This window comes from Homalodisca vitripennis, chromosome 1 (assembly GCF_021130785.1).
Source record: "Homalodisca vitripennis isolate AUS2020 chromosome 1, UT_GWSS_2.1, whole genome shotgun sequence".
Lineage (NCBI taxonomy): Eukaryota > Metazoa > Arthropoda > Insecta > Hemiptera > Cicadellidae > Homalodisca > Homalodisca vitripennis.
Window position 1 is genome coordinate 169,471,945 of NC_060207.1, and position 19,701 is coordinate 169,491,645.

The window sequence follows — 19,701 nt, forward strand, 5'->3', positions numbered from 1 at the left end:
TTTTTGAAAAGTGTGGGTTGGCTGGAGAGTTGTGTCATGGTTTCAATTGCATTTTCAGAAGAAATCAAAACACGCTTTAGTAAGAATTTTAACAATCATACGTTAGGTCCTTTTACATTCAAGTAATGAACTGAAAAATGTAAAAAAATTTGAATCCTCTATTAAAGAAAACGTTTAGTTTTCACCAAAACTATATTGCATTTCCATAAGTATCATGATTGAGTTGAATAATTATACTTATTGAACAATTGAACAAAACTTCTACAATTGAAATTGTTACTTGTTGAACAATTTCATTATATTGAAATATTGCCTACATTTTTTTATATGAGCTTCAGATTTTTAAATCTGAAGCTTATATTAAAAAAGATATGAAAGTTCTCTAAATTTATTTTAAACCAAGATTGTATGCATATTTGAATAGCTCTTTTTAGTGACATTTATTTAAGATGTGTTCATAAGACCTTCGTAAAGTGTATACAGTTCAATTTTACATGTAATATAGATGATATTACACCATCTATATTACATTGTGTACATCTAAGACCCATGTATTTTTGTTTTTTAATTAAATCTTTTCATTAAGATGATAACAATTATAAGTTATCATGGCAAAACATTCTTTAAAGTTTCCGACAAACGCTTTCAATGTATAATTTTGTTCATGCCTACTAGGAACCTAAACATCATCAGATAACAATGGCGGTGAGTGATATCTAAATATCAGATACATAGAGCTTTATGTCCTCATATTTATGTGCATACTCTAAATTTTAAGAATATGCAAATTAACTCAGAAATTGTGTTTTAGAAATATTTTTATTTAAGAGTAGCATTTATATGTATATTCATGTTGACTTTGAAACTCATCTTACAACTATCTGTTCATGCTTCTTAAGGAACCCAAACATCGTCAGATAACAATCTCGGTGAGTGGATTTGTCTTTTAATATTCTTTAAATTGAAAACTTTCGGAGATTAACCAATATAATCTCTTTGTACATGTTAGTAATGACAATTGTGTAACATTTTGAGATGGATGTTTTTGGTTTTTTTTATTTTTCAATAACAAATTTAAAATTATTTAAAAGGTATTGTGTAGCATTTCACATATTTGTATGGACGTTTAAAAATCCGAGTGTCACAGAAATCATATACAAAACGAATATTGGAGACTTGTGATCGCTTGTAATATATCAATTGGATTTGTGATCAACTGGACCATGTAATATGTAAATGGTGGTCTTATTGGCTGGGAAATGAGCAAGAATTGTTTTAGTAACGTTCCCTATTTAAAGAAGGTATTGATGAAAGTGGTAAAACTAAAACTGACAGATTTTGTAAGTTTATATTTAAATGTTAATGCTATCTCTATGAATGATTTTCTATCCTTTTACTATGAATGTAAAAGGTTCTTGTTATCCTTTACTTAATTCAAGGAGTTTTGCATACGAGAATAACGTATCTTGGCTGTGGACTCAGCACATACAGGGAAATGCGCAATTTACGTAAACCGTCAATAAAAAAATCCGTCAATAACATCCGTTGTTACAGCAATAACACAAATTGTACTGTATCACAAAGTTTCAGGCATCTGGTAGGAGAGCTATGCATTAATTGGGAAAAAGCTATGCATTCTGTGGTGGAAAATCATTCTTCACAAAATAAACTGAAACCTTGCCAAATAGACAATTTGGGTTTTCATTAGCAGATGTAAAGAAGTTATATAACCTTCATTTATAAAGACATAAAAAAGTCACACGAATTAAAAGTGTCTAATACTTTAACGTTTGGAAAGGGTCTGGCTTGGTCTAAGACAATTAAAAGGACTTATATTATTAAAGAACATATATAACAAAAAATTGAAGCAGTAATGTTACGTTTAATAAATAGCTCTTTAGTTGTAACAAGTTTCAATGGATAAACGATACTTCAGATAAAAAGTTTGTATATTTCCAATCAATTCATGTGTATTGTAGTATCACTAGATAAAGAAATACGACGTTTTCCAATATATAATTTTTTTATTTTGTGCAAGGCCTTTCTGAATCAAAGATTCCATCATCAGGCACTTCACAAATTCATGTGTAGTTCAATATGTACCTGTAGTTATGATTTAGAATAAAAAACTGTATTACTGTACTCTAAACTGTATTACTTGTACTACTGTTCACGTAAAGTTGTATATTTCTGTTTTTTATCCTAAATGTTTGCAACATTCGGAAACATTTATGTAACATCAAACCATCACGTCAGCAGCGGCAATAAATATACCAAGCGATCCAGCTGTGGTTTTAAGCCGTAAATGTAATAAAACATTTACGATATTGGCGTAATATTTACCACTGGAATAAAACAGTCCCTTGTGGAACGACCGAATTAGCTCACAAATCACGGGATTTAGAAACATTAGTTAAACTTTCCTATATTCCCAACCCGTATTATAGCTGGCTTTCCGGACGATGAATCAATTATAAAAACTGCAGTGTGCTAGCTTGTAATAGGATTTCGGTAATCCTCAAACACAGTGGGGTGCACAATGTTAACATAACCTAAACCCAGCAGATTTCATTTTTGTTTAAGCAGCTGAACACCGCTTTATGGTGACTGCCAATGTTATCTCTCTATAGATAATGTTACGATTGCATAGTTAGTGGCACATTTTGAGTTTGTAAAGTTGTATCAACCTATGTAGGACAACACTAGCTGTGATCGTGATTCAGCACTATTGTGTGTTAGCTAACTTAGTATTGACTGCCAATGTTATCTCTCTATAGATAATGTTACGATTGCATAGTTAGTGGCACATTTTGAGTTTGCGAAGTTGTATCAACCTATGTAGGACAACACTAGCTGTGATCGTGATTCAGCACTATTGTGTGTTAGCTAACTTAGTATTGACTGCCAATGTTATCTCTCTATAGATAATGTTACGATTGCATAGTTAGTGGCACATTTTGAGTTTGTAAAGTTGTATCAACCTATGTAGGACAACACTAGCTGTGATCGTGATTCAGCACTATTGTGTGTTAGCTAACTTAGTATTGACTGCCAATGTTATCTCTCTATAGATAATGTTACGATTGCATAGTTAGTGGCACATTTTGAGTTTGTAAAGTTGTATCAACCTATGTAGGACAACACTAGCTGTGATCGTGATTCAGCACTATTGTGTGTTAGCTAACTTAGTATTGACTGCCAATGTTATCTCTCTATAGATAATGTTACGATTGCATAGTTAGTGGCACATTTTGAGTTTGTAAAGTTGTATCAACCTATGTAGGACAACACTAGCTGTGATCGTGATTCAGCACTATTGTGTGTTAGCTAACTTAGTATTGACTGCCAATGTTATCTCTCTATAGATAATGTTACGATTGCATAGTTAGTGGCACATTTTGAGTTTGTAAAGTTGTATCAACCTATGTAGGACAACACTAGCTGTGATCGTGATTCAGCACTATTGTGTGTTAGCTAACTTAGTATTGACTGCCAATGTTATCTCTCTATAGATAATGTTACGATTGCATAGTTAGTGGCACATTTTGAGTTTGTAAAGTTGTATCAACCTATGTAGGACAACACTAGCTGTGATCGTGATTCAGCACTATTGTGTGTTAGCTAACTTAGTATTGACTGCCAATGTTATCTCTCTATAGATAATGTTACGATTGCATAGTTAGTGGCACATTTTGAGTTTGTAAAGTTGTAATCAACCTATGTAGGACAACACTAGCTGTGATCGTGATTCAGCACTATTGTGTGTTAGCTAACTTAGTATTGACTGCCAATGTTATCTCTCTATAGATAATGTTACGATTGCATAGTTAGTGGCACATTTTGAGTTTGCGAAGTTGTATCAACCTATGTAGGACAACACTAGCTGTGATCGTGATTCAGCACTATTGTGTGTTAGCTAACTTAGTATTGACTGCCAATGTTATCTCTCTATAGATAATGTTACGATTGCATAGTTAGTGGCACATTTTGAGTTTGTAAAGTTGTATCAACCTATGTAGGACAACACTAGCTGTGATCGTGATTCAGCACTATTGTGTGTTAGCTAACTTAGTATTGACTGCCAATGTTATCTCTCTATAGATAATGTTTACGATTGCATAGTTAGTGGCACATTTTGAGTTTGTAAAGTTGTATCAACCTATGTAGGACAACACTAGCTGTGATCGTGATTCAGCACTATTGTGTGTTAGCTAACTTAGTATTGACTGCCAATGTTATCTCTCTATAGATAATGTTACGATTGCATAGTTAGTGGCACATTTTGAGTTTGTAAAGTTGTATCAACCTATGTAGGACAACACTAGCTGTGATCGTGATTCAGCACTATTGTGTGTTAGCTAACTTAGTATTGACTGCCAATGGAACAGCAGTGTTTAGTCTGCATATTTATGAGTGAATTCCCATAAGGGAAATAAAATATTGCGGTGAAACTTGAAAATGGACAATTACAAGTCATTAAGGTACTGATATTGGGTTTGAAAAATATTTTTATATTCATTGCTATAATTTATTGGTCTTTACGATAAAATCACTGAATGCAGAAAATTCGATATATTTTTATAACTCCGCGTAAAATTATAAGCATTTAAAGCATGAAATTTAGGTAATTTTTAAACCAGACCAAAATAAAAATTTCTAAAGGTAAAAATGTGAACTTTTTATTGCAGGTACTTCAGGTATAGCTTTAGAGAGTAATATTATGGAACACACCACGATTTTCATTCATGACTGAAAAACACAGTAATTTTATTAAATATACTTTAATAAAATTGCATGTTTTAGCATAATTAAATTTGGATAAATAAAAAACAAGCTATAACTCTCATTATAACTACAAATATTTCACATTTTTATCTTCAGCCTTTCTCATTTGGGCCTGATCGCATTACCTAATTACAGAAACACACTCATACCACGATAATACATAAAGTCTATAACTTTTACTCTAATACAACCCATCTATTCACTATTTATCTTTTTCGGCAACGATTGTCTTAGTTTTCGAGATGAGCAATCTGTAAATTATATGCCAAAAACTCGCTGGCATTATAAAATGACTAAGGTTCTAAAAAAAGGGTTCACCGTCTTGTGAGTTACAGGATTCTTGATGAAAGCAATGTGCAGGAAATTTTTTTGGTTATTGAAGTCCCAAAAACCACACAATCGGTGTATCCCTTTCCAAAACTATAACTTTTGTAAAGATTAGAAAAAGAAAGTGGAAAACCTTTAGTCTTTAAAAGTACTCTAATACATTTTCTTTAATTAAGTAATTTTATTCCTGTGTTATCCAGCAGTGATAATAGTTTCCATGAAATACTAAATATTGTATTTTTTATTGTTTGGTTTATACAGTTTGTGCTCACGTGGAGCACTTACTCCTTGATTTAAACTGTGTAATCAATGTGTGTTAATTAACTTTATATACATTTTTGACTGATTTTTTGAAATATATACATATATACTGATATATAAACTCATTTAAACTCTCATTTTACTAATTTAAAATTAAGCATCAGCTATATATGGTTTAGTTTGTAGTTACATTCATATACTAGTATTGCAAACGTTGTCAAGTTGCAACCCAAAGCCTTACCAGATACCAACACTACTGTACCATAGGTAGGCATGGTATGAATAGAATGAACTGTCCGACCATTGACAACGTAAGGATGTGAGCTGTTAATATTAAGTGTATTGAAAGACTGCGGTGTGTTGCATGCAGCTTCCTCAGGAGACTAAACCGACATTTAGCAGCTCATCTGTGTCCGACATAGAGATGTTGGCTACTGAGGATATGTTGAACGATGATATTGAGGAGGTTGTGGAGGTGAGTGGGTATAGGTACAGTTCTGTGTTTTAGTTTATACGAAATATTTGAGATAATACTATACAGTGAATGTTATAGCCAAGGAATTGTATCTCGTTTCACTCATATTCATACTGGTTATAGGCCTACTCTACAAGGTTAAACTCATCTTAAGATATTTTCACAAAAGTATGTCAGTAAGTAAAGTCTAGTGCCATCACGGTTTTTGTATCTTCCATACGAAATAGCGTATTCCAGAGACCTAATTTGATCGTTTACCTTATGTGTTTTAGTTTATACGAAACATTTGACATAATACTATACAGTGAATGTTATAGCCAAGGAAATGTATCTCATTTCACTCATATTCATACTGGTTATACTCTACAAGTTTAAACTCATCTTAAGATATTTTCACAAAAGTATGTCAGTAAGTACAGTCTAGTGCCATCACGGTTTTTGTATCTTCCATACGAAATAGCGTATTCCAGAGACCTAATTTGATCGTTTACCTTATGTGTTTTAGTTTATACGAAACATTTGACATAATACTATACAGTGAATGTTATAGCCAAGGAAATGTATCTCATTTCACTCATATTCATACTGGTTATACTCTACAAGTTTAAACTGATCTTAAGATATTTTCACAAAAGTATGTCAGTAAGTACAGTCTAGTGCCATCACGGTTTTTGTATCTTCCATACGAAATAGCGTATTCCAGAGACCTAATTTGATCGTTTACCTTATGTGTTTTAGTTTATACGAAACATTTGACATAATACTATACAGTGAATGTTATAGCCAAGGAAATGTATCTCATTTCACTCATATTCATACTGGTTATACTCTACAAGTTTAAACTGATCTTAAGATATTTTCACAAAAGTATGTCAGTAAGTAAAGTCTAGTGCCATCACGGTTTTTGTATCTTCCATACGAAATAGCGTATTCCAGAGATTTAATTTGATCGTTTACCTTCGTCACACTTTGGCAGCTCTGACAGTTTTGAGAACACAAGGACGTATAACTAAACATTCTAAGGATATGAAACACAATCAATCCTAAACATCCTTAAAACTTTGGCCTTTGTTTAGCATTGTTACAAATTTAAAATTTAGTGTTAATTTTACTCAAAACGAACTCGCTCTCTGTGGCGTTCGACAAATAAAATATGAAATATATTTCCAGTGTACATAATACTTAAAACCACAAAACATAATATAACATACATTTATATGCAGTAAAAATAAAGGAAACCACTGTACTTAATTTGAAACTATACAAGACTATTGCAACATTTTTACCTTTAAGACAAATTCAAAATATAATCATAACAATACAATTTGGGAAAATGTGTAGGTAGGGAGAGATGATAATTTACCGAATGGATTTGTTTAGAAAAGGAGGGGTGCTTAACTATAAATAACCTTGTCCGTAATTCAGTTAAAAATTAAATTAGATCTTTACTCATTGTTATATTATGTATTAATGTATTTATAGACTATATGTACTATTTAGGCCCGATATATTGCTAAGATTGTTTAAGTACAGTAGCACTTTGTTTACTTCCGGTTATCTGAACATACTGAACAAATTACGAGTTACCGTACCTAGCGTTGATTCTTCACTCTTTTAAGTAGCACTTTGTTTACTTCCGGTTATCTGAACATACTGAACAAATTACCAGTTACCGTACCTAGCGTTGATTCTTCACTCTTTTAAATACAAATCCATATATAGTGTTCAAATTTCATTCGTAATACATATGTGCTGATACATAAAAGTAGTTACAAATAATTAGCAGTAAATTAAAACACATTAATAATTACATACCAGAACTTGGACGTTATGGACTTTATTCTTATAACAAAACATAAAACAATACATGTGAAACAACAATTAATCAGTAAAGATTATTAAAAAATAAGATTTGACATCAATTCACAATTATATTCAAATAAAAAATATGCATCAAGTATCAAACAATATAACTATATAAATTAAAAGGGTTCAGATATAAAACAACAACATTGTTCTTAAACTATATTTTTCTTAGCTTGATACACTTCATACGTTACATAAATGTTAAATCAGCATGAGCTAACCTACATAGGCGGACTATTTAGCGGAGCGTGGAAACTTTCAGCCTCTATCTAGTTATCTGAAAGTGATGTGACTATTATTGATGTGTCTGATAATTATTAAGAATATCAAGCTAAGAAAAATATAATCTGAATAAAAGTTATTGTTCCGTATTTTAACTCTTTTGACACCGTTATAATATTTTAATTGTCACCAAAACTAGTTGACAATCGTTTTTTTTTCTCGGGAGAAATCGATTTAATAAAAAACCAGGCTATGTGCTCAGAAAATGCAAATTTCCCTTCTGTTTCTAAACTGTCAGCTAATGGCCTACTTTAATAAAATAATTAAAGGGAACTACGAGTAATTGCGAGCTATAACACCATTTTTCACACCTCACTGATACGTAGTTTAATTGATAAAATCAATAGATTGGATTATCGAAAGGAAACTTTCGACACTATATAATGGTGGTGGTGGTGGTTCCATTTAGCAATGAAACGCCTATATAGGTTTTACTCCGCATTTAGCTATCTCTGATCAGCTTTATATTGCAATGTGAATATAGAGGCTCACAGTATTATATGAACAACCCAGTTTTCACGATTTATTTCGTGCTAAATATTTTAGTACTTCAATCTGATGATACTACGAGTAATCTAATGAAATGTTTTATACCTGAAAGTTTAAGCAAGTTAAATACAGATTGATTTTTGTATAGTTATTATTCGTATTCAATTTATTTGAGTAGTGTTTTACAAAACGTACCATCTTTGGTCTATATTTGGCCTTTTCCAGAATAGATAGAGATAGAGAAATAGATCAGATTATTTAATAGTTTATCAGTAAATATCAGAACAATAGGAAAACCTTAGCATCTTCCAGTAACGTTCTTGTAGCCTACTATTAAACCACATTGTGCTGTGTTATTTTCTTCTACGGTATAATATCCTTTGTCTCCAAAAATACATGTTCGCTTGTAATGATTTATTTGCTTAAAATAATGAATATTTATGAAAAATCAGGATAGTTTCATATTAACGTTTAAATGGACTTCCTCAGTTTTGTTCTTCATTTAGCATAAATAATTGCATTTTTAAATATTATAATACTCGTACAATCCCCATTGTCACAGAGTTTTATTGTGCAGTATTTATATATTTACATTATAAATTGTTATATATTATAGGTGAGAGGTATATGTACAGATTTGTATCAACTAATTTACAAATTAAAGGAGCATGGTTATACGAAAATACAAGTATGGAGTTGTAGTTTCATCTGATTTATCAGAAAATATTTCACTTTAACTATACATTGTCTGGCATATATTTTTGGAGTCCGAATATGAAGCAGATTTCCACCCCAAATCCAATATACACATGAAGGCTGAAATCCCTTAACAGTTATAAAAGTTGTGTGGATTTAAATAAAATTTAAGCTGATCTTCACAAAATTACATTTGATGTTATATTGCATTATATATGTCAAGCATATTACGACTTGAACATATTTAAGATTCAAGTAATACCAAAATGAATTATATAAAAAATATAATGCAGAAATGTTAATGGAGAAATGGTTTTCCTTGTTCGGTATTTCCACAGTGCACGATGTAACATGTTAGAGATTGAAATGATTGTGTAAATCAATACAGGTGAGAGGGAGGGGTTGCAATTTACTTGATACGCAGCTCGGCTCACAGGAAATTGTAACTATAAATATCTGGATTGGCTGGAAGGAAACCATTTCACATAATCTATCAGAGTATTTGGCATCTACTTTGTTACATCCTGTTCTTGCTCCGTTTCCCCACATTCCGATAGCTAAGAAGATGTTAAGTTATTCGCCAAGTTTCTATTTCTTGTTAAATCGGAACGATTTAAAATGACGTTTTGTGGTTTTAAATTAGTTCGCGTGTTGTTTTTGTACCATTGCTTAATATTCCCAATATGAAAATAGAAAATACTGAACCAATAGTGTGTTAAAGATGGTTGGTTATGTGAAAGGTGTTAAAGATGGTTTCGCAGAATATTCTTACTATACCTACATCTTAATCTATTCCTCCGTAACAGTTAATCTCAAAATTGATTTTGAGATTGTAGAAGAGTATCTAATTTATCTCCCATATTCTGTAAATATTTGAAAAAGATATGTATAGTAAAGACAATGTAATATCTTTGGTTCTAATTTGAATAAACATAAACCGAACGAGGTAGTATCAAAGAAACCAACAGAATATCATTGATGCTCTTTGACCTTTTAACTCCAAAATCAATAGAATCGACATAGTTCTTCCTCGAACGAAGTGGAACTTACTACAAAGTTTCAAGTCTATCACTTTACTATCAAGAGTTATCACACGGACAACAAGTCAACGCGGCGCGATTTTAAGGTGAATCTGAGGTTATTTGTTGTTCATTTTTGTTAAATTAACACATACAATTTTTTATTTAAGTACGGTAGATCTATACTAATACGGTAATACTATATAAATTAGCCTTCATACCTATTTTAAAATATCAACAAAATATCAATGTAGTATACTAAAACACATTTTTTCAACATTAGAGAATTTTGACTCAGAAACAAGTTGTGTTCATATAGCACGTTTGGCAGTTTGCGTTAAAGTGTACCATAATACGAGAAATGTGGAATTTGGAAGAAGGCTTGTCGTAAAATAGTAAGATCTTAGTTTTTGGTCCAAAAATACATGTTTTGTATTTATTTATATAAAAAAAAGAGAAGCCCTAAATCTGGAAACTCGAACTGATATCAGTGTAACGTTTCTCGCTCTTCGCTAATTTGTCAGTGGAAACGAACAGCGTTGTTAGCATTGTTTGACGAGCACGCGGGGACAAAGCCCATTCACGTTATACTCTCGTATGATTTTGATTGTAATTCGATTCCACCACTGTAGAAATGGGTGGATATGACTATTGTAGTTATGTAATGGCTCGTTTCGCAAAATAACTTCATTATTGTTGTCATCGCAGTGTTGTTATACTGTGCACAAACAATTACATCGGCGCGGCGCGGCGTGTGTTTACCTGTTAATACACTCCACAACAATAGTCTCTACTTGCTATACAGCCGCTTCAAACAAAACCTGGTTTTGTCTCGTACCTCATGAACTAGGTCAACGATTTTTGCTTCTTCAAGCAGATGAAATGTGTGTTAGATAGTGGTCTATGTCTGGAACTGTATTTGCGCTTCTTTCTTTCGGTGCACAAATAAACTAGTTTTATTTGTTTTGAACAGTAATTATATTTTTCAATAAGTAACTATAGTGACTATATATAAAATATCATATGCCTGTAATGGTTTTTAGTTGTTCATGAGAAACAATTAATCGTTTTTGTGATATCACAAATTTTTTTGGTTAATTTATTTGCAAAGATTTTAACTTTACTATTAGTTTTTTATTTTATTTATATAAATTTTAAAAATTCCTGAATTTAGAGACTATCAAAACAGTTATTTAATATGTGTGTGTGTGTGTGTGTGTGTGTGTGTGTGTGTGTGTGTGTGTGTGTGTGTGTGTGTGTGCGCGCGCGCGCGCACGTGCGTGTGTTTGGTTATATGCCAATGGTACATTGTAGGGAGTACGGCGGTTATCGCAAGATAATCTAATTAAACAACATCGAGCGTGGCTGCTACTTGGATGAGTGACCGCTGAGCGATCCTGTCTTTGCAAGCAGCTCGCCTGCCCAGCTATTGATAGTGGTTCAGAAGTAACCTTTGCCGTTGGTCGCTAGGTTAAGTGTTAGAGAGAGCTTATTAACCCTAACTTCACCTGGTAAAATAAGACATTCTTTTTATTACACAACATCACTGAAGTGCATCTATGGATTACTCAAATTCATTTCTTTACTATATTTATATATTATATTTAATTTAATCTAGATTAAACAACGGATTTCATTCAAGTCTAATTACTCTAGAGATATTGTAAACGCGCTGAAACTTTTATTAGAATAAGAGCCAAAGTTCGATAGTCATATACTTTGAAAGTAAGATATTGGTAAAAATCTGAACGAGTTTTCCTTTTTGATTGATTGTGAAAAGTGCGTGTATATTTTCTGGGTAGTTATAATTTTTTTCTAAATACTAAGAAAGTATGAGTTATTTTCACCACATTTGTAATTGACTGGTCCGTTTGATACTTAGACGCTGGTAAAGTATATTTATTGGATGAGTCATGAATACCATATATTTCATTCTTATGTTGTTTAATAAATAACGATTTAAATAAATAAATACTTACAATCTAGCTCTAAATTTTGATATCGAGATGTTAAATAATTGTTGGGACATATTGAGGTTAATTAACACAACGATAACATCAAGTTGTGATAAGGTTTATAGGTTATAACTAATTCTAATTTAGTTTCATGAATTACTCTATGTATAGAATTACTCTATCTATAGTTCCAATTAACTCTATGTATTAAAAGGTTAGCCATTTATTACAATAATTTTTACTACAGTGTATGAAAATACACTGTATAAAAAAGTTTTTAATATTCAGAACTTCTTCAAATAAATAACAACAGTGATCTTCAGTAAGAACCCATCCTTGCAAACGACATACGTATGTTGTTTGTTAGTAAGATGGTGAGAAGAGCCACCACTGAAGTAATGTCCACTAATGATCTTGTGTGTGTTTCAGGAAACCGACGCGAAGAAATGTGAGAAGAAGGAATCTTCAGGACCACCCCTGCAGACAGCCAGTATGAGCGTGAGGGCGCTGATTGAAGAGAAGATCATCCAAAAACGGATAACCACCGGTCTCGGGGCCCACACTCAGACTAGCCTCACTTACTCCAGTGAGTAAAATTTAGATAATTCAGTCGTGTTTGTCAGGGCCATAACTACAATGAGCCAAATAGTCGTCTCTATGAACCTTTTCCCCTCACAGTACAAGATAAAAAAATCGTTGCAGTGCTCATTTCATGGAATATGCTATTATTAATATTATTATCACTATCCAAATATATTAATCATATTATCTAAATACAAACTGCATGAAAATTTATGACTTAGGCCTACATGAATCTGTAAGAGAGTTTTTCTAATTGATCAATTATATCAGTAGCTAAATCCTTTGCTTGTCCCAAAAATCCGAGATAAAACCAATTTGATTAGTCTTTACGGCTTTAGCCCTTAAAGTACTCAGTGTGAACTGTGTGTGAATAAAGGCCCATCTATGTGTTTATTGAATACCTAGAATTAAATAGAAATATATCACTATATGCACTAAATAATGTAAAAATGTAACAAACTTGTACAAGTGAAAGACAATCTTGGCATTACTGTATATTGTTTCAAAATGCGAGAAAACGTAAAACACCACAATGTACACTCCTCAAAACAATTAAAGGATCACTTTTTTAACAGAATGCACTCGGTTAACGGTTCGAAATTTTCTAATAATTTTTTTTTTTATTTCAAAGTCGGTGTTGAAAGTAAAATACATCGTATATGTTTTTTTTTATATGATATTTTATTTTAGGCTAGAACAGTAAACAAAGTTTTAAAACCGCAAAATTAAAACGAAAACAACTCTCTTAATAAAGTACAAATGTAATAAGAAATGGTCTGGTCTTTTGAATCTCACTTTCAATACCTTGTATTGCCACCTCTAGCTGATATAACCGCAAGAACACGCTGTGGCATGGTTCTGATGAGTCGTCTGAGGCTATCTTGAGGTAACCGCTCCCATTCTTCTCGTAATGCCATTTCCAGCTCATCCAAAGTCCTGGGTTGGTTTGGGCGGCCCCGGATACTTCGTCCTAGTTGGTCCCAGACGTGCTCAATCGGGTTTAGGTCCGGACTGCAGGCTGGCCACTCCAGCAGTGGTATGTTGTGTTCGCCCAGGTACTCACGGACCAATCTTGCTGCATGTGGTCGAGCTCCGTCTTGCATAAATAAAAAATTTTGACCTGCTTGCTCTGCTCTCGGACGAATATGAACGTCTAACACCTCGTCCACATAACGCTGGGCTGTCAAAGTACCGTTTCGGATTATGACAAGGTCTGTACGACCGTCCATTGTTATGCCCACCCCACACTAATACTGAGCCCCCGCCAAACGGAACTCTGGGAGCTAGGCAACAGTTAATAAACCGTTCATTTCCTCTTCTCCACACTCGAACGCGGCCGTCATTACCAAAAATTGTAAATTTTGACTCGTCTGAGAACATTACCTTACGCCACTGTCTCAGCTGCCAACGCCTATGGTCTCTTGCAAACTGCAATCTGGCTCTCTTATGACGCACAGTCAATCTCGGCACTCGGGCAGGTCTCCTAGATCTCAATCCAGCTTCCCGGAGTCGATTTCTAACAGTCTGATCCGACACACGATTTCCAGTCGCCTGGCTTAGGTCGTTTTGAAGTTCTCTAGCAGTTAAAAATCGATTACGAAGTGCATTAACTCGTAAAAATCGATCTTCTATGTGCGTGGTAGATCTCGAGCGGCCTTGTCCTGGGCGTCTTTGAAGAGTACCTAGCTCCTGATGTCGGTTCCATAATCTTGAAATTACTGATTGACTCACACCTAAGCGCCTACCCACTTCTCGTTGGGAAACTCCCACTTCTATCAAAGTAACAGCTCTACTGACATCACTCTCAGACAAAAACCGTCTAACACCCGCCATAACAATAAAAACACACAGGCCTAACTATAGAAGTCTAATCCAGACTGAACGAGATCAACTTCTGACAAAACTGAGCCTGAACCTTTCCTTATCTCATTCTTGTTTGGACATGATATCGAAATAATCGCTCTTATCTTTTACTGAATTAGTCAGAAATAAACAAGAATTATTTATCTTTGCTACCGAGAGGTTCCTTTATCAGTGTGCAAAGTTCAAACATTCTTCTGTTATTAATACTTGTTTTACAAGACGCAATAAAAGTGATCCTTTAATTGTTTTTGAGGTGTGTATATTTAAGTCCCAATGCTATTTTTGAAGCCCTATAGATAAATACTCCATTCACTCCAGTGGTAAAAATAATGAAATGAAAAACTCCTTTATTTAAGAGGCGGAGTTAGGGCTGTCAAGCCCTCTCTACCACTCAACCTCAACCTCGAAAGTGGTGGTTTATGTGAAGTTAGATGCAATACGAAACTAGGAAAGAAATGATAAATATAACTGTGTTCTCACTAGATGTATGAAGTTAATAACCTTTCTAGATAGTTGGTTAATAATAATCTTAATACAAACTCTAATCAGACAAATAAAAAATAAATTTACTATTGAATGTTGTCAATCTGTTAAGATTAATGCAATTTTATTACTACGTATTCTTTGTAAGTACAACGTTACATATTTGAATATTCATTCTAAATAGTGTGTCATGCAATGTTCAATATTTTTAATTTCTTTTGCATTTGGCAGCATTTATTGATTTTTATTGGGAAGTTACTTGAATTTTGACCCGAATATTTATTTTAATCTTTATAAGCTCGTCAATGTCCTACTTGTAAACTTCCTATCACTGGAATTCTTATGTTCTAAACTATCCGATTAACATCACGAAAACTAGTTCTTTCAATACTTTTTGAACTAGGGATATTTAGTTGAGCCGTATTTCTCAACGTACACATTACAAAGTTTAATATTTTATCAGTTCCAGCCTCCCCAACTACGTCATAATTTCATAATAGTGCAACAGTGTTATCAGCAGAGAGCCAGCCACCAGCAAATTTAGTATGACAGAGGAAGGAAATGTTGTAAACGATCTGGCTGTTAGGATCCATAGTGGATTGTGGGAAGTAGCTCATCATCGTCTTCCACCAGATCTATCATTAAAGCTTCGATGCCACTTCCAGGTTACTTCCTTCCTGTTGCCTCAGCCTTACACGCTATCTAGGCGTGTATTACATTAACAATGGGAAATAGCCAAACGACCAATATTAACAGCGCTACAGCAAGTAGGCTACATTGCATTACTTTCTTGTTATTGCATTGTTATTGGTAAGTTAATTTGAAACATGATTCGTGATAAATACTTATTTATAACAAGATCACTTTAATAACACTGGAACTATTACAACAGTAATAACTCACTGATTTTGGAAGAATACTGAGGACCTAATCACCATCAAGAGAATACTAAAATAGTAACTAAAAGTTCAAAAAATGAGGTTGGCTTTCAAAATTGGCAGACAGGACCAGCTGTGCCTAAGAACTGGAAGAAATCAGCTACAGGCTCTATCAATGGACAACAAAAAGTGGCAGATGCTACAACAATTCTTCAATTGAACATTGTGCAATAAGTCCCGGTTGAGTTAACACTTTATATATCTTAATATGTTTTAGACAAAGTCCTTTAAAATATATTTTACACAAAAAATATGTATAAAAGGTTTTTTTATAGTTCAGTCAGATTTTATAGGGATTTTTTAGTATTTTGAGAGAAAAGCTCTGAGTAAATAAATATTTTCTAACAATTCGCTTCATTGTAAGCTGTTCAGTATACATTACAGTCTTCACTAGCTGAAAATCCTTGTAGAATACATCTAGCTAAATAAATTACTAATCCCTTGTTTTCGTGTCCATTTAACTATTCTCCTGTAAATAAATAAAATAATGCTATATAGGGAAAGAACATTTGAATAGATAAAACAGTGAGCCGATATCTTTACAGTTCCTGCAGTTCCAAGCATGAACAATGCGGCCGTAGACAAAAACTCCTCAAGAAGACACTCGGACTCAGAACACTTCCTTCCACCTAGGACTCCTCCCACCCAGGAGTCTGGGAACCCCTCTAACGCACCCGGGCAGGAGAAACACTCCAAGACTGCGGTGAAGAGAGCCAGTTCTGATCCCGGCTCGCAGCAGAGTCACAGGTACGTTTTGGTCCTCTGAGGTTCCCTCTTCCAATTAACGTATTTACTGAACAAGTGTTTTCAGCTATAATTCATATAATTCTGTAAACTTTGATAAATATTCTAACATTAGTTTCCAACTGTCTACTAGAAAGCTAGAGCTCTCCAACTGATACTTAATTAAGTAAAATCCTGAGCAAGACCCAAACAGCCCATTTGGTGCTACGTAGAGAGTAATGAGAGAATTTTTCAGCCACAGTGTGTTTGTAACACGAAATAGTGTATAACACGCACTCAACATTCTGTTCCCTGGTTAGTTTCTATCAGACTGCAGGAAGCAAGAGCTCTCATCTCTCTAACAGATTAATAAAGCAACAGCCTATAATTTACTCAGATTTTTAGACATCTTATTTGAGATGATGACCATACCTAATGTTTTTAAGCAGACATGTATAATATGTGCATGGACCTTTGGATTTTTTTTACAAATGCCCACAACTTGCTTTATAAACATTACACCTTTATTTTCATTGATAGTACTGTCATATGTTGTAGATTTCCTTTTTGTAAAAAATTCAAAATCTGTTTCAAATAAATACTCCTAATTGTTAGTTTGATAATCCTGTCTTTAGTAATGTTGTTGTGGATTGTTTTTAGTAATCTGGAGGGTTTTAACCTTTATTATATGAATAAATCAAGCATGTATGAGTGAATATCAAAAATTGTAGGGGGACCCGACATTGGTATAGAAAAGGTTAAATACTCTTTAGTAGTGCTGATACTGGAAAGTTTCCATAAACATATTTCTATTAAATTTACATAATCTAATGATCCAGTTTTCTAAGGAATCACATATGTATCAATTATGTGATAAAACATAAAACACTTTTTTAATGACACAAGATTTAACTTTTAAAAGAGAAATCCTCATAGAGGTACAATACATCCATTAATCAAATTTAACGAACTGATAACTGGGTCAATTGCAGGCAGTTAAATTAAATTACAGATGGTGTGTTATTCTTTTACTGTCTGGCACTACTATTCATTAAATTTATTGTCTGTGTTATTCAATCTGCTACATTAGTTTGTATAATATAATTAACTATGGACATAGCTATGGGACCTGCAAGAGTATTAAATTCAAAATAATAATTAAAAAAACATAGATAATAAATTAAATTATTGATTCTTTCAAGCGTAAATATTTCACTAAAATGGATTCACCAAGTCATCCTTGCAAGGTATTGAAAACATGGGGATTAACAAGTAGTATATTTTATAAAACTGCCTGTTTCTTTCTAATTAAATAATTAGAATATCTATCACATACTTTTATGAAATGTTTTCCTTGTTCATTGATTTACACATGTAGGATAGGATAATCTGAAATAATATAATCTAAACTATAAAAAGATACTGTTTTATAGCTAAAACCTTACATAATACATATTTAATACTGTTTATAATCTTCTGTTAGTAAACATCTTTTATGCACCAATACTCTTAGAGTTGACCGAGCGGACTGATTCACTCTGCCAAGAGATAGCTTTCAAAGGACTCACATTTGCTGAGTCGGTGCTTTGCTTTGAGAGATTCATATCATTCAACTTGAGTCAGCTGGTTCAAATCTCTTATGTTTTGCTTGAAAGGAGAGAGCTTTTCAATATTTCCCTTAGCTTGTAACAAGTGCTCCAAATCTGCTTAAACGCTTTTAGTAGTTTGTGACTAACCTCAAAACTACGTATAATGTTGTTCCATTAATGATATTGGAACCATTATTGAACCATTGTGTAGATTGCATATTTCAGCAGAGGTTCTTCAAATTTGAAACAAAAAACAGCTCTTTAACAAATTCAGATCTGTAATAAAAGTTGGTGCAGAAATTCAATCACACAGCTAGTTTTATTTACATTAAGACTTTCCAAAATCATTAATTATAGAAATTAGTTTATTAAAAACAACTTTCAATAACAACATATCTAAAAGACTTGATAATCAGTTGACATCAGCCAACCAAATATGACAAAATGTATTCATTCGACTATTACATTTGGCATAAGTGTTTATGGAGCAAACTTAATAGAAAATTTAGATAAAATATTATTATTTAAAAAAACATGCAATTAAAATCATGTTAAACCTGATCTATTGTATGTCTGTAAACACATTTCAGACAGCAAAATATAATGACTGTGTACTCGCTTTTATATATTTGAAAATATAATGCTTGTCAGTCAATTACTTGATTCACTGATGATGTTTAGAAGTTTTCATTTTAAGACACTACACATAGGAGAAGAATTGCTTCTGTTCGGTATAATTGGGAGCTTAAAATGAAACCATCTTATGAAGGTGGTAAATTATATAAAAAATTACCCCAGTACCTGAAAGAAATAAAAAGTAAAACTAAATTTTTTAAATGTTTAAAAGAAATTTTCACTGAAAGACCACTAAACAGAATATTTCGAATTTTATCAATGTAATATTCATTAACTTTTAATAGATATTGTGAGTTCTCTACTGCTATCGCTTGCATTATTTAAATTTTAATTTATACTTCTAGTTTATTATTTATGACATAGTTTTATTTATTTATAATCTGTTAACATATAATTATTATTTTATGCTACTCTTGAACGTACTATATCAAATTATATGCTATGTATACTATATGAATAAAGAAATTTTAATTGAATTGAACTGAATACCTGCTGTTCACTATAATTGTTAGGTCTGTATTCACTGGCACAAGCATGCAACACTATGTAATATTGTCAGCCATAGTAAATTGTGCTAAAAGTAAAGTTCTTGTTTGTACAATCCATGACAAATCTTTAAGGCATAAAGGCCCGAATATAGACTAATACTGTCCTCAAGCAATATGTTTTAACTGGTTATGCACAAATTTGGAACTGCAACAAAATTGTATCAAATTATCATCTCAGGTTCCT

At 32.7% G+C, this 19,701-nt stretch overlaps 1 protein-coding gene across 3 annotated transcripts in view; it reads left to right on the forward strand.

The window, feature by feature from the left end:
* LOC124352711 (serine-rich adhesin for platelets-like) overlaps positions 1-19,701 on the forward strand; it is an 850,824-nt gene that overhangs the window by 797,169 nt on the left and 33,954 nt on the right. For 2 of the 3 annotated variants that reach the window (XM_046802336.1, XM_046802335.1), the window contains exons 13-17: positions 676-705; positions 900-929; positions 5,744-5,848; positions 12,585-12,741; positions 16,567-16,768. In XM_046802336.1, the coding sequence (XP_046658292.1) occupies positions 676-705; positions 900-929; positions 5,744-5,848; positions 12,585-12,741; positions 16,567-16,768 (524 nt within the window). The remainder of the gene's footprint in view (positions 1-675; positions 706-899; positions 930-5,743; positions 5,849-12,584; positions 12,742-16,566; positions 16,769-19,701) is intronic. The other variant, XM_046802337.1, reaches the window with a different exon arrangement.